The sequence below is a fragment of the Podarcis pityusensis genome (assembly GCF_964106645.2).
Source record: "Podarcis pityusensis genome assembly, chromosome: 10".
NCBI lineage: Eukaryota > Metazoa > Chordata > Lepidosauria > Squamata > Lacertidae > Podarcis > Podarcis pityusensis.
In genome coordinates, this window is record NC_138035.1 from 45,380,794 (window position 1) to 45,407,416 (window position 26,623).

The 26,623-nt window shown below is 40.0% G+C and overlaps 1 protein-coding gene across 1 annotated transcript in view; it reads right to left on the minus strand.

Moving 5' to 3' along the window:
* Positions 1-26,623, minus strand: part of LGR5 (leucine rich repeat containing G protein-coupled receptor 5) — a 69,821-nt gene that overhangs the window by 12,253 nt on the left and 30,945 nt on the right. The window contains exons 3-11 of the mRNA XM_080971161.1: positions 24,470-24,541; positions 22,402-22,473; positions 11,933-12,148; positions 9,600-9,671; positions 8,799-8,867; positions 2,651-2,722; positions 1,682-1,753; positions 1,510-1,578; positions 1,078-1,149 (exon numbers count right to left, since the gene is read on the minus strand). Of these exons, the coding sequence (XP_080827287.1) occupies positions 1,078-1,149; positions 1,510-1,578; positions 1,682-1,753; positions 2,651-2,722; positions 8,799-8,867; positions 9,600-9,671; positions 11,933-12,148; positions 22,402-22,473; positions 24,470-24,541 (786 nt within the window). The remainder of the gene's footprint in view (positions 1-1,077; positions 1,150-1,509; positions 1,579-1,681; positions 1,754-2,650; positions 2,723-8,798; positions 8,868-9,599; positions 9,672-11,932; positions 12,149-22,401; positions 22,474-24,469; positions 24,542-26,623) is intronic.

A 26,623-nucleotide genomic window follows, 5' to 3' on the forward strand; every position in this document is an offset into this window, starting at 1 on the left:
AATTATTTGAAAAGTAGGAGGAAGCTTGCTTAAATCCATACATTCTATAAATCCTATACATTCTCAATTTTCTCCCTCTTATGGTCACTGCAATCAGTTAACTGAGCATATTCTGACTGGTGATATTGCTTGCTCATCTCATTTTGCCAGGCCGTCCCACCATGTGTTTTACTTTTCTAGCATTATAAAGACATTGTCTCTCCACCACAATCCTGTGTATCAAGTACAGACTGTAGGCACTGCAACTAGGGGCCATGCAGCATTTACGTTCTGTACTCTGCTTAATGGGACACGGGTGGCACTGTGGGTTAAACCACAGAGCCTAGGACCTGCCGATCAGAAGGTCGGCGGTTCGAATCCCCGTGACGAGGTGAGCTCCCGTTGCTCGGTCCCTGCTCCTGCCAACCTAGCAGTTTGAAAGCACAAAGTGCAAGTAGATAAATAGGTACCGCTCTAGTGGGAAGGTAAACGGCATTTCTCTGCGCTGCTCTGGTTCGCCAGAAGCAGCTTAGTCATGCTGGCCATATGACCCGGAAGCTGTACGCCAGCTCCCTCGGCCAATAAAGCGAGATGAGCGCTGCAACCCCAGTCGGCCACGACTGCACCTAATGGTCAGGGGTCCCTTTACCCTTTACCTTTACTCTGCTTAATACACCATTAGCTCTGGATCAGTGCTGGATTCATTTTATTTTATCTTGCCCTCTCTGCAAGGGACTTAACATGACATATAGTTCTTATCCCACCTGCCCAAGAGCCTTGAGAGATGGGTTAGACTAAGAGACAGCAACAGGTCCTGGGTCACCTAATGAGCTTTGCGGCTCAGTGGGGACTTAAGCTCAGTCTCACCAGCCCTGGACCAACACACTAAGCACTCACCATGCTCAATCTAGTGCTAGTACTAAGTCTTTACATAATGCTGCAATATTGTTGCTAGGCTCTTTGTTATGCATCTATTTTTACTCTTGAATTACAAGGGCTAAATATGTGAATTTCCATGGTGATGATATAACACATTTCTGAGAACACTGTATCTTGAAAGTTCCTAGGAGTTAACGTAAATATGTATTTTATACTTACAGTACTTGGAGGTTGGGTAGCTGATCACAGATTGTTTCAGGAAGGTATGTGATCCGAGCTCCTGTAAGGGTCCTGTTAAGAAATTAGGCACATCTCCTTAGAATGATTCATGCCAATGCCCACCAGGGAGGAGGGACTGAGAGAAGATCCCGTGAATTGGGCTTATGTGAGAATGGGCTTCTGAATGGAGTATGGAGCATGGGGAGGGGTGTTCAGTTGTTTCTCCACCATGCAAGGAGTAAGAGCATGAATCAGATCTTAGTGTCAATAGGATCAAACTAGCTCAAATCCATGAAATTTGAATTGATCACGGTTGCAGACTGGGTTGAACATGACTGGTTGAAGGACAGCTTCATTAAAGCAAGTCAGCATCGGCAATAATTAATGCCATCTGCGTTCGGCAGTAACATGAACTATCTGTCTGATACTTACAGGCTTTCCAGACTTGTTGTCCCAGTCAGATCGGGAAACTCTGTTATCTGTGAAGCACCATTTAGTGTCCTAAAGTTACAAACACAATGTAATTAGTGGGATTTTTATTTTTTTATTTTTATAGAAAGAGCAAAGGAGTTGTTGTTTTAGTGGTGAACTTATGGATACATACAAGGTTCTGAGTTCGGGTAAGTGCTGAAAAGCAGACTTTTCCACAATCTGAATAGGGTTGTCATAAAAATGGCTGTGAGGAAGAAGAGGAGGACACATTTAACACTCAAGATTTATATCTTTAAATACTTTTGCAATAAACTGGCGGGGGGGGGGGGGGCAGGGCAGGACGTTTCTTATTGAAGCTTTGAAGAGCTAGCTTGCAATCTATTCATTACCCCTTCTCCTCTGGAGTTACTTCTTTTAATGTGCCACACCTTTCTCCCTTGCTTTTTGAATTTGCTCCCCAGATTACAATTATATGTTTAGTTTGATTTAGACCAACTGTATGATTATACCTTAGTGTGCATTACTGACAAAATGTGTGGCCTAGGGACATCAGAGTGAAGGGCAGGAAATGAATGAATGAATGAATGAATGAAGGCAGGGATGGAATTGAACACACCTTACACATTCAGAGTAAGAAAGGAATAGGAAGATAGTGTTCATACTAGCCTAGCGAAACTCTCCTATCTTGTTTCCACACTAACATATCTCAGTTTATTAAGCAGAGATATGCACAAGACTTGTGCCAGCATGCTCTGTTTTCCAAATGTGGAAACTAGGGTTATCAGGTTACGGAAAAAACAGGATCTGAAACCAACGTCAACCTGGTAAACAGTTTCCTGGTTTGGATATAAAGAGAAACTATGTAAGGCCTTTTAGACAGGTAACTCTTTATAAAATGGCATTTTATTCACTTTTTCACCTTCCACATGCCATTGTATCATGTATGTGTCTGTTGGGAGCTGGAGCTCAAAATTTGGATTCCCCAACCTTGATTTTAATGTGTACAAAGGGGGGGGGGCACAAGATTTCATAAAGTTTGAGAAGCAATGGCCTGCTCACAGAAAGCAGAGAAGCAAGATACACAACGAAATTTAGTAATTAATTCCACATTTTCTATTAAAAGTGAACTGATACTACTTACATTGCTATGAGGGATGGATTGCCCACAAATGCCTGTCCAGGTATTGACTTGATATTATTACTATGAAACCCTCTGGAAAGGAAACAGAAAGCATGATACACATACAGTGGTACCTTGGGTTACATACGCTTCAGGTTACAGACTCCACTAACCCAGAAATAGTACCTTGGGTTAAGAACTTTGCTTCAGGATGAGAACAGAAATCATGCTCTGGCGGCACAGCGGCAACAGGAGGCCCCATTAGCTAAAGTGGTGCTTCAGGTTAAGAACAGGTTTCGGGTTAAGAATGGACCTCCGGAACGAATTAAGTACTTTATCCGAGGTACCACTGTACTCACAAAATGTGAAAGAAATATGTGAAAGGCACAGTCTCTTGGGATAAAAAAATTCAAATCTGTAGAATGCTAGGAGGTGTAATAATGGAGGTCTTCTGTTTTCTAGACTTTACGGCAGTAAATGGGGATAGATGGATGGACAATCAGGATGGGTGGGGAGGGGGAAAATTTTGCAACAGCACCAGTCTTTCTTTTTATTCCTAAAAGCTGCAGGAAGTGAACTTGCCCATTCCCTCTAGTAGCAACATGAAGAAATGTTTCTGTGATACACTGGTAAAGTAGTGTTTATGAACAGTTTATGCTGAGCGACATTTTTTGTTCATGAGATTTGCAGCCAGAGCTCGCATACATGTTTATTTTGGAGGTAGGTCCCACTGAACCTGTCCTCATGCAAGCATGCCACTCTTCTAAATATCTTACTGGACAAAGTTAACTAAAATAAACAGGACCAGCTCCCAAGAAAATGTGTTTCAGATCAGGGTGCTAATGAATGCGAACATACATAAAATCCCAGGGCATCCTGTACATTTTAGGCTTTCACAATTTCTTTATGAAAAGTATTTTAGATGAACAAGCTAAAAAGGACAAGCTAAACAATGTAATTGCTGCCATTTAAGAAGGAAGCAAATTGTCTCCAAATTAATTACAGCATTTTATTCACATGAGTAATAATCTATTGTCAGAAACAAAGGCATCAATGAAGTGTTCAGCAGGAACAGTAATGATTTGTGTGGGAAATGTTCATTTGTTCAGTCAGGTATGAACAAAGCTTCCCAGATTTACACTGAAGCATGGCTTGGGCAAGACCATCAGCTGCTGCTATTAGTAGGTTGGCTCAGAATACTGGCTGCGCAAGAAAATTATCTCTAGAGCAGAACCCTGAACAATTAAAGTTGAGGCAGAGCACAACACTAATTATTATTATTTTTTAAAAAAAGATTTCTAAGCTACATATAAAAACCCAGACATTTCCACAGTGCTTTATCCTCTGCAACATCATATCATGGGAGGAGGGGGGAATGTAAAGGAGAGTTTTTCAAGATTCAGGCAGTGAGCATGCCTACTGTAGAAGTTAGCTATTTGTTCATTAATGTTGTTTCAACATACAGTAACAACCTTACATTAACTTTCTGCCTACCATGACAATTTTGAATGTGCAGTTGCATGGCCAGGTGAAAAAAGAACAGGCATCCTCTTGCATATTTAAGTTGCGTAGAAGAGGCCCTTTTTAGTAGATGGAGCTTTTTTCTGATTTCCCTACGTGCAGGATGGAATGGTACAGACCAGATGTAGAAGCATCGTGTCAGCCTCCTGATTGCGTATTTCAACCTTAAGCAGGTGGGGGGAATAGCTTAAGAAAGGGTTGCAGCTATTCCATGCTGTAATAGAGTAAAGGCACATACCCCTTACTCTCTTATAAATCTCTTGGTGAGGAAAGTTACTGTTGTCCATGATCCCCAAAGGAAGTCAACTCATAGCACAGTGCTTTTCCCAGCGCAGTGGCTGAGTATCTCATCTTGTGAGCATACTAAATCTGAGAAATTCAGATTCTTATTTGGTTAGATGCTGGCTTCCTCTATGTCAGCCTCCCCATCTCTTGGGGACAGAACATAAAAATGTATCATTTTGAACACGGTGTTTTGCCTTGATCACATGAAAATTACTGAATCTATCCTTGAGGCACCAGCCATTTAGAATCAGTATTACTGTTATCTTTTATTTTCCTCCATTTCATGTATTCCCTGATCCAAAGACTTTAATAAAAATGCTTTCAACCATAAACCTTGCATTGACTGACTTAGGACCTGCCTGACCCACAAGTTTAATTTATGCTATAGATTAACTAAAGAGGGGAACGTGGGAATATCCAAAGTGAGTCCGGCTGGCAGTGACCAACAGGTCTGAGAAGCATTGATACGCTATTCTTAAAAAAAACTCTGTAGATCTCAACAACCTCCTGGCTTATGAGCAGGGGTACAAAATGGGAGGTGGTGGTGGCAACTAATATTTACAGAGGTTCCGCTCCCCTGAGAGTGCATGCACACAAACACACCAGATATAGGAGTGGCAAAAGGTTATGATGATTTCAAATCCAGTTCCCTAATGTGTATGGTACACAAAAGCATGCTACTAAAAACAGATATTATGGTCCCCTTGCACACAGCCTGAACAGTTGGGAGTTCTTAGTCAAAGGGGAAAGATGAAAGGAGAACTTTAAAAGTCAAAGATGGAAGTTTTTAAATCTTAGGCAGCGCATCACAGAGTTCAGTATATGGACTTAAGAGGAGAAATGAAACAAAAGGTACCCTAAGAGCAAAAATGAGTTTAGCAGGCTTGGCTGGGGAGCTGTCATGGAAAGAAGGATGAGAAGAAAAGGCTTTACTGGCATCATCTTGTACAATTTGTGTTATAGATTTATATTTAGAGGAAACTCGAACCTTTTGTTTAAGCTAGGGGTGGCTAACGTGTGGTCCTTCCAACTCCCATCAGCTCCAGTCAACATGGTCAGTGCCCAGGTCTTGCAGAATTTGGACTTCAGCAACATCTGGAGGGTTACTAGTGACCCAGCCCTGGTTTAAGCATTAGCCTGGTAGCCAGAGGCTACAAGGGATTGCATGTAGGCAAGTGAGTGGACTGACAGAAGATGGGCAGAGAGCAGAAATATAGCTGGGTGCTGTTTGAAGGCCAGAACTCTCCCAACCAGGTGAGTATTTTTTATTTATTTTTGTGGATTAGTAACCTTCCGGACTGTATATAAAATACTGTGATAGTTCAAATGCTGTCTGCAAAGCTTTGGCAACATTTTCAATTGCTAGCAACTGTCATACTAGAGACATGCCACTCTTGAAAGAACCTGCTCTTTTCTTTGGCTATTACTTATGAATCACCATGTAAATAAATGAAGTCATTGCTGAGGATTTTTGGATTATAGCTGTGTGTGTGTTGCCTGGATTTTGGGATCTGAGAGCTGCTTGCTGAACAGGGGGAAATGTTGTGTGTGTGAAGCAGCCCTAACCTCATTGGAAGCCCTTCCAGATGATATCACAATTTATGTTCAAAGGCCTTGGGATTGATAAGGTCTGTTACAAGTGAAAATATCATTCATCTTGATTATAATGATTTCTTTTTGATGTCTACAAGATGCACTTTTGGCCATTCTGGTAGCATCTGGAAATACATACTTCTTGTGGCAGTAATGGGCAAAATTCAGATGAATTTTGGTCCAAATAATTTTTAATATGGAAAACGTTCCCATATGCTAAATGACACTCATAATGTTCATGGAGGTACATATAATGGGGGTGGGGGAATCAGTACTGGAAATCTGCTTGTGGGATGTGCCTTTGTGGAGTCAAGGCAGCAGTCAGTCAAACAACCAGGGAAAGAACTGCAGGAAAGCTTTGATGCCAATGGCTGCCTTCTGACTCTGGAATGCTTTGATATGGCTTTCAACCAAATGCAGGAACATACAGTGCAATCCTAATTATGTCTACTTAGAAATAAGTCCTATTGAATTCAGTGGATCTTACAAGGTAAGCCTCAGGCAGCAATGTGAAACATACATGCTAAGGAGTAAGGAGTAAACCCTATTAAATAAGGAGAAATTACTTCTGAGTAAATGCATAAGACTGTGCTGCGATGGTATGGCAAAACACCATGTATACAACTGGGCAAAAGTTAGCCTAGACTACTTCCCACTGAAATCAACGGAACTAAAAATAGTTGTGACCATTCAATTCTGTTTCTTTCAATAGTGCTAAATTCTTAAGCGGGGAGAAGCCAGCTTACTTCATACCTGGACTTGCTCAAAACAAGGTTTTATAGCCTAATTCCTATGCTTTTAATTTTGCTGCTTATGGTGGTATTTTGAAACCCTGTTCAATTCAAACACAGGGGTGCCTGGAGGGGTAAATTGCAATAAATAAATCCTCTCCTACCCGTTAAAACCCATCTTACAAGTTCAAAAGGTTAGACATGATGACTTGGAAATTACCCCTATAGCCATTTAATTGTTCTATGTATTTTGCCACAAGGAAACGAGGTGAATCAGTCTCATTCCAGGCCCCTTTTCACCTTACATTATGAATTCCCAGAATTTAGGACATTACAGTGCTGTTTTCACTGAAGTTCTTTCGATGGCATTATAAACAAGGGAATCAAGAATCCTTGTTAAACCACAAAAATGGTCAATTCTTTTTTTAAAATAGCCAGTGAAAATAGCAAAATATTTTCATTATCAATATAGGCCTTGTGATATGGTTCCAATTGACCTCCAGATCTGGAAGAAATTCTGTGGGTAATTTATAAGTCTGATGGATGATGCTTCAAGGCTAAAACTGCAGACACCTCACCGGAATAATGCAATTTATTTAATATAGTGGCTTGGCTGAATAAGGCTGAAACACTTGACAACCTTTGAAATAAAATAAACTGCTGTGCAAGAGCTGAAGATCAGTCCCCCCCACCCCATACCAAAATAAACTTGATGGCCACAGAAATCTACTCAGGTTGTAGATATTTTTGCAGCAGGTGCAAGAAAGACTACCACCACTCCCAGGGTTTCCCTACCTGAATTCCTAAAGCATCTGGACCACAGACCCAACTGAGGAACATAGGTCTTCCTAGGTTGGAAGTACAGGCAAGATGACCCTCACTTTTAAGTGAAAAAGCTGTGTGTGTAACACTACAGAGGTAAGTGGGGTTTCCCCCCACCAAAATACTTGTCCTCTCTTAATAGGTCGGCACCATTTATTATTGGTTGTACTACCAGCAAGCCACATTTATCTTTCCTATACTCCAAGTTGATATTAAGAAGGCGAATAAACCAGACATGGTCAATAAAGCCAACTTATCAAGAAATAATTCTTTTTGAATTTGCTTGAGTACATTTTACACAAACGTTTGGGAAGTGGCACCTCCAGAAACAACAGCACAATACAGAGTGCCTTGAAAGCATCTCTTGCCTATTGTATCTGAGTTTTGATGGGACCAATCGTGGTGCCATGCCATCAAAATGTAAAGAATCATATTCCCTACTAATCTACCCAAATACAACAGAAACAAAATCTGCATGTTAGTTCCAGAAAATCCTCATAACTATGAGGATCAATAAAATAATAATGTCAGGAACTACCTTAGAAGTATACTAGAAAGTAGAATGTCTCCACTGGGTATGAATAGTGTCGCATTCAGTATTTACATATTGCCTATATTCTATATACAATCAATTCAGTCTTGCCCCAAGCACTACTCAACAGTAGACCAATTAATGGCCATTCATTCATTTCAGTGAGTCTACTTTGAGTGGAGTTAATGTTGGACACAACTCAATCAATATACCAAAGTTCAGGTCTGTTTGGCTGCTATGACTCTTGGAATGGCCATTTTGCAATCTCCCAGAGTAGACTAGTTAGTTCGTACTGACCCTTGGGCTACATAGCTGCCCTAGTTTCATCTTCAGAAGTATGCAGAGGAGGGTCCAGTAATAATGCAGAAGTGTTTAGGATTCTATCTTTCACCTTTCTTTCACTGGTGGTCAAGTCAAGCCAAGTGAGGCTCTGAGTCCTGGCCATGAGAAGAAGAAGCTTCTGTAGAGCTTCTGTAATACTACCAGCTCAGGCAACAAAAGGTGCACTTGAAGCTGGAAAGCCAGAATGATTTTCCCCCTCCTAGGTATGAACGATGTGTTGCTAGTCCTGGCACTTCTAGCAAACATGGATATACAGTTATGCTAGCAAAGCAATTAGCATTTGAAACAAAGCAATCTACAGGAGGAAAAGGGGATTCTAAGAAATTTTGCATTCAGTACTTACAGTTCTTTCAGGTTTCTGAGTGCCCTGACAGAGACGGGGAATTCATCCAGATTATTGTAATTTAAATCCCTGGATGTTAAAAAAAATCAAATCACAATAGCTGTATTAGATATATGAATGAATTATACTGAATTTGCAAGGAAATATATTTATCTGCATTGTATTTATAGGTCTATAACTTCATAGAACTTCAAGAATAGGAGATGAGTAGGAAATGTTTATGAGCATTTGTAAACACTCCATCCACAATATTTATTACGTCGTGCTTGGTTAATCTATTCCCAATAAATAATCTTAGGTCCAGTTCCCCAACTGAGCATGCCAGAGTGACAGCTGAGCTTTACAAAACATGTCAGCTTCCTAACTTACTCTTACTGGAAAACACACACACACACACACACACACACACACTTTTAAAAAAATGCAAAACCAAAGCAAGAACACTGTTGTAGGCATCACCAGTTGTTGCAAATTAGAATTGTGTGTATTTAAATCTGCAATAGCAAATATAAACCAAGTGAAAAGTTTAATCTGGGCAAAAATCTGCCAAAATAGACAATTTAAGAATATGCAAAGATCGATAAGTAAGTTCCAATGTCACTGTTATGTTCCATCGCCTACTAATCGGAAGAAAACAATTTAAAAATGTAGATACCAAAATTTACTTTTATAGTGTCATCACAAATGTTCATCCTGAACCTGTAGTAATCCCAAAATAATGTTTGCCTTTTATTTTTTATTTTTGCATAATGTCAGTGAAAGCACTGAAAACAAAACACAACAAATAAAAGGTCAACTCACAAAGTCTCTAGGTTGTGGAGACCATCAAAGCATTTCTTTCCCAGGGAGTAGATTCTATTGTTATGGAGATGCCTGCATTAGAACATTAGGAACACAAGTCAGAAAAACAAGCTATATGCAGTAGACATAAAAGAAAACATTTTGATGCTTAAAAATCTAAAAGAAGTTTTGTTGTTTTTTTAAAAAGGCTGGCATGATTTATATGCAAGTCCTGTTCTCACAAAGGTAATAATGAGAGGGAATGCTTTCTACCTCTTACCTTTCTGCTAGCTTTCACTTGGCCTTTGGCTTTAAAAGCTGATTTAAAAATTACAGACTCAATTGGTATAGTTGCAATAGTTGCAAAACCAATATTTAAGTGTCTGTTTATGTATACTGCAACTAGGCAGGTTATGTTTGTAATTTAAAACAAACTTCTAGCACACGTATCTAAAATAATGTTTAGGTTGGGAGAGAAGGAATAAAGAAAATTTAAAAAATTAAGCATGTATGACACAAGGAATGTGCATGTAGACCCGCAAGAATGTTTGGATAAATTAATCAGCTATTTGTTTGTACACAGTGCAGTTTAGCACAGTTTAATTTATGCCGTTAGGTTCCACGGTTTACAATGTCTTTGTATCTGGGAGGTTTCTCTGCCTGCTGTTGAACTGGAACTGCAACTACACACTCAAGCTATCTTGAGCCAAGCTAGCCATACCCAAGTTTTGTTTATGTTTCCCCCTCTTCTCCTAGTCTCCCTCCAGCTGAAAGTGGGGTGGCGGCAGACGTTTTGCTTTTCAATATCTTCTCTGTTATCATTCCCATTTTATCATATGTGCTGCTGAAGTGAGCACATTCTGCTTTTATATAACTATAATAGGTGATTGTGTGTTTTGTTACTACAAATTCCATGGGAAGATGTACCGTACAAATTTTGCAGAAAAATGTAAACCCGAGTAAAACTACTGAAACCTAACAAACCACACCCACCACAACCTTGATGGAAAATAGGCCTGCCTCCCATATTAAACATATTCTCTCCCCAAAACAGCATTGCCAAAAGCTACTATTACATTTACATTTTTATTGACAGTAGGCCCAGTTTTACTCCCATTGAAGATGGTATCAGATTTCACACTGACCTGAAGTTTTACATAACTTGCTAAATTACGCAGGCTTAAACTGCAAAGTAACAGGGCAGGGGGGAATTCAGCAATAGCTCTTTCAGAGGGGGGGGGAGCGCTATATGTGAATTATACATACGAAAGGATAGTGTCAAAAACATGCATAGTATTTGGGTATATGACACAAAAAGAACAATATATTCATTTTTTTAAAAAATAACTATTAGCATAATCACAGCCCATGAATTTTGCATGTTAGCCATGCCCATTCTGTATTTTGGAGAAAGAAAGGGGGGTAACCAGTACTTTGCAGAGCCTCACGCCCCTCCCCTCCATTGCAGGAGGGGATTTTGCCTCAGACGCCCAAATGCCTTGGGCTTGAATCTATTCAAGAACGAGAGCATCAGAATCATGCTTTCCCATCACCCCCTGGTGTGCTTGATTTTCTCCCCGAGACTGCATCTTGAATTAGCACATTTATATAGCAGCCTATGTACATGGAGTCCAACACACGTAGGCTGAGGCTAGATGTTTTGCTGTACTATAACGCTGTAGTATCAAGATTGCCCATCTGGGTCTACACATGATGACTGTCACCATTCCTCAGAGGCCTGCATGCAGTTATTGGGTGATGGGACAGGTACACCAGGGAAGACCAGACTCAGAAAGCTCAGTCTGGATCTTTTCACCGGATGCAGACTCAAATATCTACATATGGTTAATAATTTGTATCATTCTATTTTGTGCTTCTATAGGTGATGGGAGAGATCTTTTGGTAACCCATATTAAATTGTTTTTAAAGTGATCCAGTCAAGTGACAGAGACTGGATCCCAAGTGTCTATCTACTCTACTGAAACAGCAAGTGCAATCAAAGCTTATTCGCCAGCAATTTGTTTCAGTACTGCAAATGGCAATGAATTCGAATTTTGTATCTTTTTACATGGGCAAAAGAAGCCATATTATTCAGATGGGTGTATGTGTGTGTTAGGATTCAGGAATAAAGGGAAGAATGAAGTATTTACAATCTCAACCTCTATTTCATTCAACTAGCCACATTAACCAATTGTTAACCAATTTTTGGCTCTATCAATCATGTCACATTTTTGCTGCTCGCATCTACTGAAAGCACATTCTTTCTCTCTTATTCATATTATATTAAACCAACTACTTCAAGATGCAAATAACAAGGTTCAAATGTTACACTTTGAAATGCAATGAAAACTTACAGAACCACTAAACTGGAGAGGTTTCCAAAAGCGTAATCTGGAATGTGGTATATTTTGTTCAGAGCCAGTGTCATTGCTTGAAGTGCTGGCAAACTTCTGAAAGCTTGCACCGGAATTTCTGTCAGAGAGTTGTCATCTAACCACAGGTGCCTCAGTGAAACCAAGCCACTGAAGCAGTTGGGGGGCACGAGGCTGATATGGTTAGCATCAAGGCGTCTAAAAAAAATGCAGAAACGTTATTATTATAATTATTTTGCGGGAGAAAATCTGCTAATAAATGAATCTAACAGGGAGCAAGTAGCAAGTTTCTGCTTTTGAGAATAATAATAACCCAGTTTTTCATTACTTTCTTTTATCTTCCCTTTTGTATGCTGCAAACAACTGTAAGCATTTTATCACACTTTGATTAAGGTCTGCTGTGGGCCAGATATGGAAGAGAATTACTTCATGGACCATAGTCAAAATAAAAAAAATCCTTCCAGTAGCACCTTTAAGACCAACTAAGTTAGTTCTTGGTATGAGCTTTCGTGTGCAAGCACACTTCTTCAGATGGACCATATTTAGCTTTGTGGGCCATTTCTAGCTTGAAAGCACATGGGTTAAGAATCATAAACCATTTTGTAAGCTAGAAAGGGCTACAGAAAAATAAAAAATAAAAAAGTGACTTGCCATTCTTAGCACTATTATAAATTGCCTCACTGAATCGATGTTTTAAATATAAAAGTGATGGCCCATTCTCCATGTGTGGTACAGGGCAGCTCTACCAGTGGTAATAGAAACTTAAATGTGTGACAGAATGGTTCTGGAGGGGTACTGAATCATCCTTCCTCATATGTTTTCCAAATCCAAGCTGCAAATAAAGGTCCCTTTTCAGTTATCAAATTCTTTATTTTACCTTAACTCAATGTTCTTCCTGAGGTGAATCTAAAGGCACAAAAGAACTCCTAATTGCTGGCTCTGGTTGTTTTGGCACCCTCCCTCCTCTCGCCTTCTGTTTTGCACATTCTCTCAAGTGCACTACATTATAGTTTTGTGCCCCCTCAGCTTGCCGCCCTGTGTGGGGGAACCACCTGCACCCCCCACTAAATCCAGTGCTGAGACCACTTAACTAATATAATTGTAGAGTTCTGAAGAAAAGCAACAGGGTTTATTCCACAATGCCATAGTGCAGGTGTCACCAGTTTCCTTTAACAAACAATGCAGGGTTATAGCAAAACCACAAAAGTCCTCAATGCACAGTCTATTTGTTACTGCATAAGGCAGTCAGCACAGATGTAATTTCTCAGCACTATTTAGCAGCTAAGATAGATTCTTTGGTGGTTTTGAAACAAAGGTTCCAGCACAGTGTGATCAGCAGATCCTGTTACCTCACTTGCTCCTAGTTCCATTGCTTTTGCATCCAAACCTTTAACAGTCTTTCGCTTTCCTGCACTTGCAGGGATGGAAAAAGAAGAAAAGAGACACAAATCCAGGGCTAATCTCTTTAAACCTGGCATAGGGAACCTGTGGCACTCTAGTTGTTGTTGGTCTATAGCCCCATCAGCCATGCTGTCTGGGCCTGATGGGAGTTGGGAGTCCAACAGCATCTGGAGGGTCAGAGGTCATATCCCTCTTTAAAGGAATACAGAACTTTTTAAAAAAAAATCCATCGTCTATCTTGTATCCGCATCAATATTAATTTTACTGGATTTCATAGATGTATTGGATAAGATTGCTTGGAGAGAGAAAAAGGTGTTATAGCACAACCCAAGGACCCCAAACCAAAATGCACTGGGAAGAATATTTGATGCAACATTACAGCTGGAAGTAACTGCTCCTTTTAAAAGTATGTAGTAGTTTTCTTTCATAGAGTCATGGAATTGTAGCGTTAGAAGGGACCCCACAGCGATCCCTGGGTGGGCTCAAACCACCAACCTTCCGATTAACAGCCGGACACACTGACCTACTGCACCATTGGGGGCTTTGTTCTTTAGATTAGCGTTCTCGGAAATGAACCACAAGAAATGGATAAGCCCAATAGGAATGAAATACCTTCAATGAATCAACTAAAAGGGTCACAGAACAGTGAGTTGGTTACCTTCTGAGCTTCATAGAATTGAAGCCTTCCTGGGCAAGGATGAAGGAACCCAGAGCTGATTTTTTTTTTATCTGGTACTTGGTTGCGTAGCAATTATTACTGAATTTTTTTGTGGTTTTGAGATTGGATTTAATTTGAGGATTATAATTGAAATATTGTTTCAGTACTTTTACATGCTAGCAACGTTGAGTTCCTCAGAAAGTAAAGGAATAATAAACAAACTAGACAAAGAAAGAAGAAAAAGCAACACTGTGAGGTGGGGTATTTCTGGTAGCAGCTGCAAGTTTTGCTTCCATTTTTGATCAACAGCAGTTTAGTGTTACATTCCAACTTTACACTGTGGTTCAAGCCCATGGCCTGAAGTTACTTTTTGTCAAACAAGGCTTAGTCGAGATTAACCACACATCATCTGCTTCAGAAAAAAAATGGCAAGCTGCAGTTAATAAAATAATGAAAGCAAAAGCTTTTGGTCTTCTTCTTGCAGCCATACTGGTCGGAGGTAGGTTGTTGATGCACAAGCCCAAGGCTCATTCTGAGTCATTCCCATCTCAACCATGGTTTACAGTGATGTCCAAACCAGCTCCCTTGTTTAGGAAATACTTTGCAGGCTAAATAGGTTGCTTCCAGATAAATTATACAAAAAAAGAAAAGAAAGATGAAGTAAAAATATGCTTAAATGTTTTCTTTTTTCACTGAACAAAATGAAAATGCAAGCAGACTAAGTAATCTTGTACAAGGCAAAGCTAGCTCATTTGAAAGAAACTGGGCTTTATGGCAGGCCTGTTAATCTCTTTATTTAAAGCTGCTTCTTCATTTTCGCTCATGTAAAATGTCAGGTCCTTTCTATCTACTTGTTCACAGTATTTCTACCTACTGCACGAGAACAAATAACAATTTCTGTGGCTTTATGCCAGGCTGGCAAATAACTGAGACAAGGTCAGTTGGAACAAATTTATAAAAGTTCAGTGTCAAAGCCCTTTTACAATTAAATTTTCAATATGAAAACTGACATAGCAGGCTGTAGGGACACAGCTTCCAAAACAGCTCACAAGGTCTGTCAACAAATGGGTAAAGCTGGAAATGTTTAGAAATACCCACTCTGCAAGGGCAACAAGAATATTTTGTGCTACGTTTCCAAGTGAGATATACTTTGAATGGAAATACAAAGTTTCTTTGCATTTAGTCAGAAAGGCATTTCTCGTCTGTGTGACGTTTCAGTCTAAGCCAAGGACTTTAGAGTTCACCAGTTTGACAGTTACACTGATTAAAGCTTCTTTTTAAAAACCTTTTCTTTAATCAATTCGCACGTGTGTGTTTTTCTCCAGCAGGGCTAACATCCTGCCTTATATATGACCTAGATCTTATAGCTCTTTCTTCTAGCACTGCTGCTTATATTAGTTGGGATTGTAGGACTTTAGGCATAAGCCTGCATGATATGCCTGAGCAGCGGGCGTACTCTGCACCAAGGCACCAATAAAATCAAGATTTAACCCCCTTAAACAATAAATGATGGGCTGTCTGCATTTTACAGCAATTTACTTCAGGGCCAGCTCCAGCGTCATCTGCAGTGTCATCAAGTGTCATCTTGCTGAATGGAATGGTACTTTATGTGCACAGGAGTGATGGGTGAGAGGAGGCACCACCACACACCTGACCTCCTGGCAGTGACGTCTCTGCCACTTGCTAGGAGAAGGTGAGGTGGTCATTGCTGTGTGAGTGCGTCCATGTGCCTACACAACATCCATCACAGCACCCCTTTCTCTCCTGGTAAGCATCAGAGCCTGCTGCTGGGAGGCCAGGCGTGTGATGCACTCCCTCCTCACTGACTGCTCCTAAATGTGCACAGACCTATGAACCATTTCCACTGAAATATTCCAAGTTATGACTTGCAGAGCAATCCAAGCCCTTCTTACACCAGACTTGTTGGGGGGCGGGTGGGTGTCGGATTGAGTGGTGGCACCTTTTGGCTAAGATCTACCAGCTGAGTCAGCTTCCTGTTAGCCTCTGACAGGAAGTGACCCAAGCGATGCTCCATGGTTGCTGACCTCCTCCATCCACATGCTGGAGTATCAGCACCAGCAGAGTCCATCGCAAATGGAACATTCTGAGGAAGGAGCAGAGGCGGGGCTGAGCTATTCAGAGATTCACTGGATCCTGAGCTGGTCAAGGAGGTCATAAAACACGATAGGGGTACATTTGAATTTGCAATTAGGTGTAACAGGGACAATACAGATATAGCAACAGTTAAAATATATATAAATTAAAACTTAGTCACTAACATATAACCTTAAATTATCATTTAAGGCCTTAATCATTATGATAGCATAGCTTGTTCCCTAAGTTTTATGGCAATCACACAGAATTTGGCTACCCTTAGCATGATCTCAGGATCCTTGTCCTCTACAAGGGATTTTAGATGTTGAAGTTCAGATTCATTTGGAGATTTTTGCATAGCAGGGGTAATAAATACCGAGCGTATATCCCTGTAGAAACAGCAGCGTAACAAGGCATGAGAGATAGTTTCTACCTCCATCAAGCTGCAGGGACAGACTTGTTCTGCGTATGGTTTACCCTCGAATCTGCCCTGCAATAAGGCAGATGGCAGCATGTTGAATCTAGTGAGGGTAAATGCCTGAGCTGGTCTCTCTGCTGTCAGGAGATGCCATTGGGCCAATCTTGACCCAACAGCTGTGCCTGTCTAGAGCTGTCACAGGGGCTGGGCCCAATTGCCCTCTCCCCACTTTCTGCTGTCATGAACAGTAGGGTTACAGATGTGGCAGTGGCTCTGCTGCCCCGAAGGGTCTTGGCAGCAGCAACTTTGGATTGTGCCTTAATTGCTCTATTGGTGGTGGAGGTATTGTTAGTAAGAGCACCAGTGGTCAGCACAGCATCTGGTTGTAAGCAGCTACAAGCCATTTTACATTTACATTTCCCATTTACAATTCTACAGAATCAGTAGAGTTGAAAGGGAATATGCAGCTGTCCCATATGGGGATCAAACCTGCAACCTTGGCATTATTGGCTCCCCACACTAACCAACTGTGTTATCCAGACTGTGCGTCAACATAGCATTGCAGGAATCACTTCTACCATAAAGTTTCAAGGTGATTTATATATTGGAACAGAAAACGTAATAAAAATAAAAGTAGGTAGGATCAAAAAGAATCTCTGACTAAAAGTGATCCTATATAAATTCAAGACAAACAAAACATCCAACGGCCACTGCAAACATTAGTATAAGCACTATTAAACAGCCACTAACAAAGCCATCAAACCTCACAAAATAAAAATTAACAGCTAAATGTCTGGGTGTGGAAGTACATTTTGACCTGGTACTGAAAATATATCAATGTTGACAACTGGCAGGTCTCCCTAGAGAGAGCATCCCACTGTTTTTTGGAGGGTGGGCACTCTGCAGGCCCTTTGGAGTCATACATCTTTTTGAAAAAGGTTTAGTTCTGTGCATTGACTTTTAACCTTTAAATGTTACAGGGTATATACCTAAGCTTATGGCAAGCATGCACTACACATCTATGCAGAAGTAACTATACTAATTTCCCATTCAAATCCAGCAAAGTTAATTTTTAACATGCCACGCTAAGAAGCTACTGTAGCATGTACTACTACAGAAAATGCAACCCAGTTAAAGAGTTCACAAAGCAGTCTTAAAACCTACCGCCACAAATGTTCCTTTGTTATCTAATCTTTTCTTTTATTCCTAAGTACCATTTTTCTAGTTACAGATAATAAAACTTTTCATTAGTGATTGTGCTTCCTGTCATAATGTAAATAATGCATGCTGATCTATAAAACATGCAATGAAAACCTTAACGTTTTCATTCAGTTGTTTTAGTTGTGCTGATCAAAGTTTTGGCACTTTCAAAGCTAAATCCATTAGCTCATAAACTGTACCTTATTTATAATTTAAAATATATGGCTAACATGTGGAAAGTTTAAAAGCAGCTATTGTGCTCAAAAGTGGGCCAATTTAGGGATACTTTTTTATTATTTCCTACTATAGATAGCATATAAGGAAGCATATAAGGAAGAATATAACATGAAATTGATCATGAACTCACTTAAAATGTCCAAATCCTTCAAGGAGAATTCACGAAGCATAAGGAATGCAACCTAGTGTCACTTTTAATAACAAATTGTGCGTGCTCTGGCCATATGCTCTGCAGCTTATGTAGAAAATATTATACTTTAAGAGTTATGACAATCAGTCTTTCTCATTTATTCTTGTTATATCTAGGAATAAAATACTGATTCCTTATGCTACTACAGTGCACTTTCTGGGACACAGCCATGAAGTACATTCACCTCAGAGAAAATACAAATACAGGATCTGTGAAGCCATAAAGGGCGTTGAAAGAGGAAGTAATGAATGAGAACTAAAGACGCTCAGAGGCTATTCTGAGCTTTCATCTGAGGCCTAGATGTCAGTTTGGGGCATTCCAAAGAGATGTATAGGCAGGATTTCCTCACAATCACCTTCATAGGTGGTTTTTTAAAAAACCTTTCATATTATTTGTGAATTTTTAAAGAGATGCTATACAAAATCTGCACATGTGCATCTGACACTAGAAAAAAATTCCACCGTGAATCACAAGGAAAATACTCCAGGAAATAGCCTTATTGGTCGGTTGCAGTTTGAGGATAAATCAAATGCTCTATGGTGTTGCACTTTCATGTGCAATAGTCTGCTCAATGAAGTCAAATATAGTTTTGTTTAGGCATGCACTAAGAACCAGAGGAGTAGCTAAAGTGGCAGAACTAAAAGCAGTGTTTTCCATGATACAGTGGTACCTTGGTTCTCGAACAGCTTGGCTCCCAAACAAATCGGCTCTTGAACGCCGCAAACCCAGAAGTAAGTGTTCCGGTTTGCGAATGTTTTTCGGAAGCTGAATGTCTGATGCAGCTTCTGCTTGAATGCAGGAAGGTCCTGCAGCCAATCGGAAGCCACGCCTTGGTTTTTGAACCGTTTCAGGAGTTGAATGGACTCCCAGAACAGATTGAGTTCAGGAACCAAGGTACCACTGTGCACATAATTCTGGATGTCTCTCACATTCCTGACTGAATAACACTGTTGTTACCTGTGAGGAAGAGTTCCATGTGGACAGCTAAATACATAGGCATATGTTGCATCAGAATTCACAAATATTGAACCCATTTCAAAATCATTGTTGAGCTCACAGGAAGAGTCTTTTTGTAAATTACCCCACAGTCCAAAGAGCATGAACACCAGTCTGCCTCCAAACACACAGGTGGAATCTAGACATATATAAAAAATGTTCTGGAAATGCTTCTTGAAAAATAGATTGAATTTGCCATAGCTCACCATCACGATCTAGTGTCACATTTGTATAATGCACTTTACAACGTTCTTAAAACATTTTATTTGCAGCTGTGTAGCTGAGCCCACAGACTGCTTAGAAGTTCCCCCAGAATTCTTCCTCTTGAGTAAATCAAACAGCCCAGTTCCTGAGCCTTGGGATTTTTTTTACACAGTTCCCAGTCCATTTCGATTAATTCACAGGTTTAGTCTTTCTGGGGCTCTCATATTTCTTCTGGGTCTATCCCCTAGTTGTGGGTCAGAAACCCGCTCCTGCAGCTGCTTCCAGACACAATTTCAGGATCCCAGCTGTTTCCTCTCTGGCACATGGGGAATCAAGCATCCCTAATGCACAGTGCTCTTTTTTAGCAGGATGCAACTTCAAGCAGCTCATGAACTAAGAGGCCATCCCTATTTATTAGCCCTTCTGTGCTAATAAAATTCTTGCTGCAGTTGTTGCATATAGGAAAAGCTTAGTATCTTGTCTGTTAATGTCTGTACCTACAATTCCCAGCAGAAAAGCTTCCGGTTTTTTTAGTATATGTATATTTCAACATTTTCTTAATTTCATTATATATCATATCCCAGAAGCATTTCACTTTCTTACAATCCCACCACATATGATAAAAGGTACCTTCTTTTTCCTTACATTTCCAGCATTTATTATCTACCTTACAGAGTTTGGCTAGCTTCACCGGTGTAATATACCATCTATACAGGTCAATAGATTCTCGTGGCTGGGACAAGCAAAGTCAGGATGGGCAATGAAGAGATGGGCTTGCAACCATGGGAAGCCAGTGTCACATTTGGGAACCCAGTCTTCCTAAATGTTGTGGGGCAGGCAGTCCCAGCATTTCAGCACTTGCAGAGGAAGATATATACAAATCAGAATAAGGATGCAGTTAGTAGAGGGCTTTCAAGTGAAGGAGGAACAGAGCTTGACAGCTCGACCCACCTTGCCTCATACAGAATCTCATTGCAGCACGTGGCTGGAGCAGAGGCTACAGACCGAATTTGTATGCAAAATGAAATGTAATATTAAACATTAAAATGGTTTGTTTAAGATCTATGTTCATTATGGGGAAGGTCCATAGAGTAGACCATCTGCTTTGCATTCAGAGGTCCTCAGGTTCAGTTCCACGCCTGCCCAGGGAGGGCTGCAAGGGAAACCAGCATGAAGCCCTGGGGAGATGCTGCCAGACTGTGCAGACACTACTAGGTTAGATGGACCAATGGTCAGATGTGGTATAAGGTAGCTTCCCATGTTCCCAAGAGATATTTTAAAAAACCAGTACCCTTCATGCAAATTCTGTTTTATAGGCTTTATCCACCTGTCGAAGTGGCCCACTGGGGGCAGGGAAAGCAGGATGAGACCCGCCAGCTGGGAAACGTTCCCTACCCCTGATCTAAATAAGCACTGCCCATTAATATCTAGGACATAAATGCCTGGTGGTTTAAAGGAATAGGCTACTTATCCTACTCATCCTAGTCCAAAATGCCCATCATCCTCTCAGATACTGGTAAAAGGATTTGTGGGGATGGGAAGAAAACCTGTTTGCCCCATGGTGATCTAGTAAATTAATTCTGCATTAGGGAATAGAATGTGTCTTTTCAGGGCAGGGATAGCTCTATTTGTGCTAGATAGAAGAATAGACATAGCTGTACAATTCTGGGTAACCTGTAGACAAGCAATAAGATGGGCACATGAGCAAAATGGGACAAAGCCCTCAGAATTCAAATAAAACACCTTCGAATGAACTAACTTCTAAACCATGTCATACCTTAAAAGAAAGCTCCCATTTTGTAGAAGCTCCTAGTTGGCTTTTAAAGCTTTCAACTCCTCTTTTTAAAAAAAAAAAAAAAAAAAGAGGTTTCCCGGTTTTGAATAGTTTCAAAAGAATCCTCATTGTAAATCGGAAACCAAGACGCAAATCACCTTATGGATAGAAAATTACTAGGTTGTATGAAATGAGAAACTAAATCTATGCACACCTTTATCAGACGGGCACTAAGTCATTTGGAAGAAACAAAATAATCCTGGTTTTCTTTTCCTCAAAGAGGTCACATTTGCCAACGATCCTCTTTCAACTGATAGCAGCCTGCTCTGTACATGTACGGTACTTATCATTCCTATCTGCTGTCTGCTCCACAGCTGTTTAAAGTTCCTACTGACCACTCTCATTCTCTTTTTATTTTAATTTTGTCACCAAACACCCTTACACAGTCAACACAACCTCTCAGTTTTCTCTCCTTCTTTCTCCTTCGCCTCCTCTTTTCTATCTTCTAGAAAGGCATTTGCAACAAAGAACGAGAGATAGCGAGATAGTTTATTTAGAAACTCTGTTGAAAATTCAACTCTCTTTCAACACCACAAAGAACCCTTTGTTTATATGGCTTATCATATAAATAAACACTATTTAGGTTGTTGGAGGAAGCAACATAGGTTAGCCTGACACACAGACTTAAAAATCACTAAAATTGAAATGAAAGTTTCTTTTTGAAATGCATTTCTGCTGTAGTATTCATTGGGTCTCGTTTGTCAGATTTATTTCAGCAATCATGTGGACTGTAGGCTTACTTTCATTTAAAGTAAAATATTGGATCAGACAGAATTCTAAGTTGACACACAGGTGCAATACATTGCTCAACCCTTGTTCTGCAGCCTTTGAAATACAAGAGGAAGAGAGATTATGCCTTTGTGGCATAAAATACTAATTGTATATTTATTATTTTAATATATATTAAAGGGGACACTCTCATTGGAGGGCATTAGTACATCTGAATCTGTTCTATCTGAAAGAGAGACCAGAACGCTCAAGGAAGCAATTCCTTATTCAACTATTTTTTTGTTTAAGCAGTAAGAATTATACTTTGAAAAAAGTTGTGATCTTGTGCTTCATTTGTACACTCTTATTTCTGCCATCTAGTGTCACTTTGTACTTCAGATTATGCTATTTTTTTATAATTAATGGAAGCAGAGGTTATACAATGACATACTTTGGCATAATCACCATTAACAACCATGTAGTGTATTATAGGGTATATGCATATACTTACAGAGACTGGAGAGAGTGCAGGTTCTGGAGTGCTTCAGCAGGAACTTGCTTTAGCAAATTATTCTGAAGCATTCTGCGTTTGGAGAGAGAGACAGACAGAGAGAGTGAGTTAAACAATTTTAGCCTACAAACCAGAGGCCAGTGTTTAGTATCTTACACTGGTATAACCCGCCCAGAAGGAAAATGGTTAGTAACATGGGTGTGAGATCTGGTCTCCAAAACAGAGTGTACCACCTGCTAGTTACCAATATTTTGAAACCAAGGTTTAGAGATAAAACCAAAACTTTGTATAATTTGAGAGCCAGAGTAGCATAGTGGGGATAGCCGGAAGACTCTCTCTTAGCCTAAACTATCTCACAGGGTTGTTGTTAGGATAAAATGGGTAGGAGAGAGAAATACATGGAGGAAGGTAGGATATTAATGAGATAAATTAATAAAATGTAAGTGTGTGCCTCTTCTCATCATTTAAAGAGCTGTCCATATTGTGGATGAGTGGTTCCAGTCCCACTTGGATGGTTGTTTTCAGAAGGTGATGCTTAAGGAATGCTCTTCTGCCCTGTGGAGTCTTCAATGTGGAGTTCCTCATAGTTCACCTTCATTCCCTATGCTACATGAAAGCACTGAGCGGGGTAACCTGGAATTTTGGAGTAGATTGTCAGCAATATGCTGATGACACCCAGCTCTACTTCTCCTTTACATCCGCAGGTGAGGCACTTGTATTGTCTCTGCAACAGACTGGATGAGAGCCAACAAACTGAAGCTTAATCCGGATAAGACTGAGGCTCTTGATGGGATTACCTTCCCTCTGAGGGAGCAGGTATGCAGCTTGGGGGTTACTCTTAGATCCTTTGTTGTCACTTGAGGCCTTGGTGGTGCTGAGTACCTTCCATCAGCTTTGGCTAGTGGCCCAGCAGCACCCCTACCTAGACAGGAATAGCCTAACTTTTGTTGTCTATGCTCTGATAATCTCTAGGTTAAATCATTGCAACACATTATACATGGTGCTGCCCTTGAAGACAGTGCACAATTCAGTGGCCACTTTCATCACCAGAGCAAGATGGTTTGAGCATTTAATGCCAATCCTGGCTTGAACGCACTGGCTGCTAGTTAGTTTCTGCAACCAATTCAAAGAGCTGGTCTTGAGCTATAAAACCTTAAATGGCTTAGGACCACAATACCTTAAGGACCACCTCCCCTCATATTAACTTACCTGAACCCTGTGATCATCATCTGAAGCCCTGTGCCATCTACATTACATATATTTAGGCACCAGGTGAAAACACTCCCCTTCTCCCAGGCCTTTGGCTAACTAAACAATATATGGCCTTTTGAACTGTGTTATGTGTGTATTGTTTTTGTTTGTTACTATAGCATGTATTTTTGTGTTTTTATATTGTAAACTGCCCTGTGATCCTCGGATGAAGGGCGGTATAGAAATCTAATAAATATTAAATACTTAACAAAAACATAACAACTCAGAGAATAAAATGCAGCTTAGAAAAAAACAATCTAGAAAAATAAGAACGAAAACTGGAACTACACATTTGCAGAGGCCTTGCTAAATAAGTATGTTTCAAGGAGGTGTCAGAATTAGGTTTATCTTTAACTGACGACATCTACCAAGAAATAACATAAGATATGGGCGTAACGTTTCTTAAATACTATGATGTTTGAAGTAATTAATCTACTCATTTTGTCCATCTTCCCACCCATATAAATAGATATAAAAGTGACCTCCTTTTTTCCATCCTCATTATAAATGTCTCTGAACTTTGAGAACTAAAACCTGCCCTTCTGTAGGATGTTAAAGAAACAATTATAAAATTAGATCTTTATTTGATATTATACAGAGACATTAACTTTATGAGTGAACTCATTTTGGGACATCACTCATCTTTCAAAGTTTCAAGGTTTAATACAATGAAGCAAATGCCTTATTTTTCTAAAAGCATTAACCATCTTTTCCTGGTCATACTCTGATCAAAATGAACAATTCACTTAAAGTGTTGCTTTAGTATTAGGCCCTGAGATCTTTTAAACAAACCACATAGAAATGTTGGTTTACTTACAGTACTTTAAGGCTGAAAAGCCCAGAAAATGCTCCTTTGGGGATGTGTGTCAAGCCATTTCCTGCCAGACGTCTGCAGGGTTAGAACGAAAAAAGATAAATAGATTTTATTTTATGTGGAATTAATTTGGATGTTAAAATACACAGGACAGTTATATTGGAAGCACCAGGGCTAGAAGGAGTTGTTTAAGATCCTAGTTTTGTCATCATTAACATTCCGTGTGAAACATTTCATAAATACACAGTCCATTTACCGTCAGCTGTACAAATGCATTTGCTTCAATAAACCTGGCTTACAGTGCACGCCTAATTGTCCAACCTGTTCTGCTTCAGTAGCAAACAATGCAAAATTACAGAATGCAGATTGGCTACTATTTTCATAACTTTACATTTGCCCCAGTAGACATGAATTTTCCCCAGCAGACATAGAAAGCACACAGATAAATCGCCAAGCTTCATTAGCTACAAGAGAGCACATGGTTACAAAAATGGTGCACGTTCCTTCAGAGTGTTGTGCTTTAAAAAGCCGACTGGTCGTGAATGGATAGAAATTCCATGTGGAAATGAGCTGATGATCATTTGCCTTTCTGTGTTACACATGTGCTTCTTAAAATAATGTTAACTGCTGATGTCAACCTGAGCAGAGTATCAGAGGAATTTGATAAGTGTTATGTCAACTTTTATTTCAAATACAGTGGTACCTCTGGTTAAGAACTTAATTCATTCCGGAGGTCCGCTCTTAACCTGAAACTGTTCTTAACTTGAAGCACCACTTTAGCTAATGGGGCCTCCTGTTGCCGCAGCGCCGCCGCTGCACGATTTCTGTTCTTATCCTGAAGCAAAGTTCTTAACCCGAGGTACTATTTCTGGGTTAGCGGAGTCTGTAACCTGAAGCGTATGTAACCTGAAGCGTATGTAACCCAAGGTACCACTGTACATCACTGAGAGTAGCGGGATAGCAAGGAAGAGGCACTTCCCACCTGCTCTCTTAAAAGAGAAGCACGGGCTGTTTCAAACAGTAGTTTTGAAAAGCACCTTAAGCACCTGAAGACAGCCTCCAGCACTGAGCAGGATCACTGCCCCGCCCCCCCACTAGCTGATGCAATGTGGTGCATCCACATTATGGCCATTTTTTCCACCAGGTAAAGACCTTTTAATTCAGCCAGCCCTTTAAATTTTAATTATTTGCTTTGGTGCATTTAAATGTGCATCCAAATTGCTTTCCCTTAAAAATAAATAAATAAATAAATAAATAAATAGCTAGCAAAGGCTGATCTGGTTTGGGGGAGGGGTGCAGGATACTTTGTATTCTAGATTCTGTGTAACTATCGAACCACATCTGTGTGTTTTATTGATTTTTGTGAATGTCCAGAGAATTTTGGTCTACAGTAGTCCAGAAAAGTTAACACCAATGTTATTCCATGAATTGTTCACTTTAGTATAATTTGTGTCAGTGGGACAAAAAAAAAAAAGTTTCAACCATGGGTTCACCTGGTTTTATGTGGTCATTATTTTATTTTAAATCGCTGCTACCCATCTGGTATAGTGAAGAAATGAATGAAAGACTGCCATTGAACTCATTCATGGTTCGGGCTGCAGTTGAGGTTCTCCTTGGAACAGCCAGGATTGCCTGTACTTCTCTCTGCCTTAGGTTTTGAATCTCATGATTTAATCGATTTTCAATAAAATCAAAGCATATTTAACTCAGAAGCAAGTTCCTACTGCTATGAGAATTACAAGGTCTAAGATATAAAATAAATGTTCATAAATGTACCAGGCAAACACATATATAAATATACAAACCACGTGTCTGAAACAGTACAGGAAAACAGTCCTAAAGCCATTTTGACTCTTCAGTGACCTCAAATATTCCTCTGCAATCTGGATGGAAATGGGAAAAGCCTCCCCATTGTCTCTGTGCTCACAAATCCTGCATTATGGGTACAACTGGGTATGACTAGGGTGAGCTTGTGACCTGGACTCAGGAATTAAGTATTTATCGTGACAAAAGAATGGCCAGGCTGTCCAGGTAAACCCATTAACAGGTTTCCTGCCAGACAGGATTCTGCTGTAGACCGCTCCTTCTGTGATGTATGTATGATGTATTGGAGGTGGCCTTGAGCTATAGGGTGGCAATTTCGAAAATCTATACAGT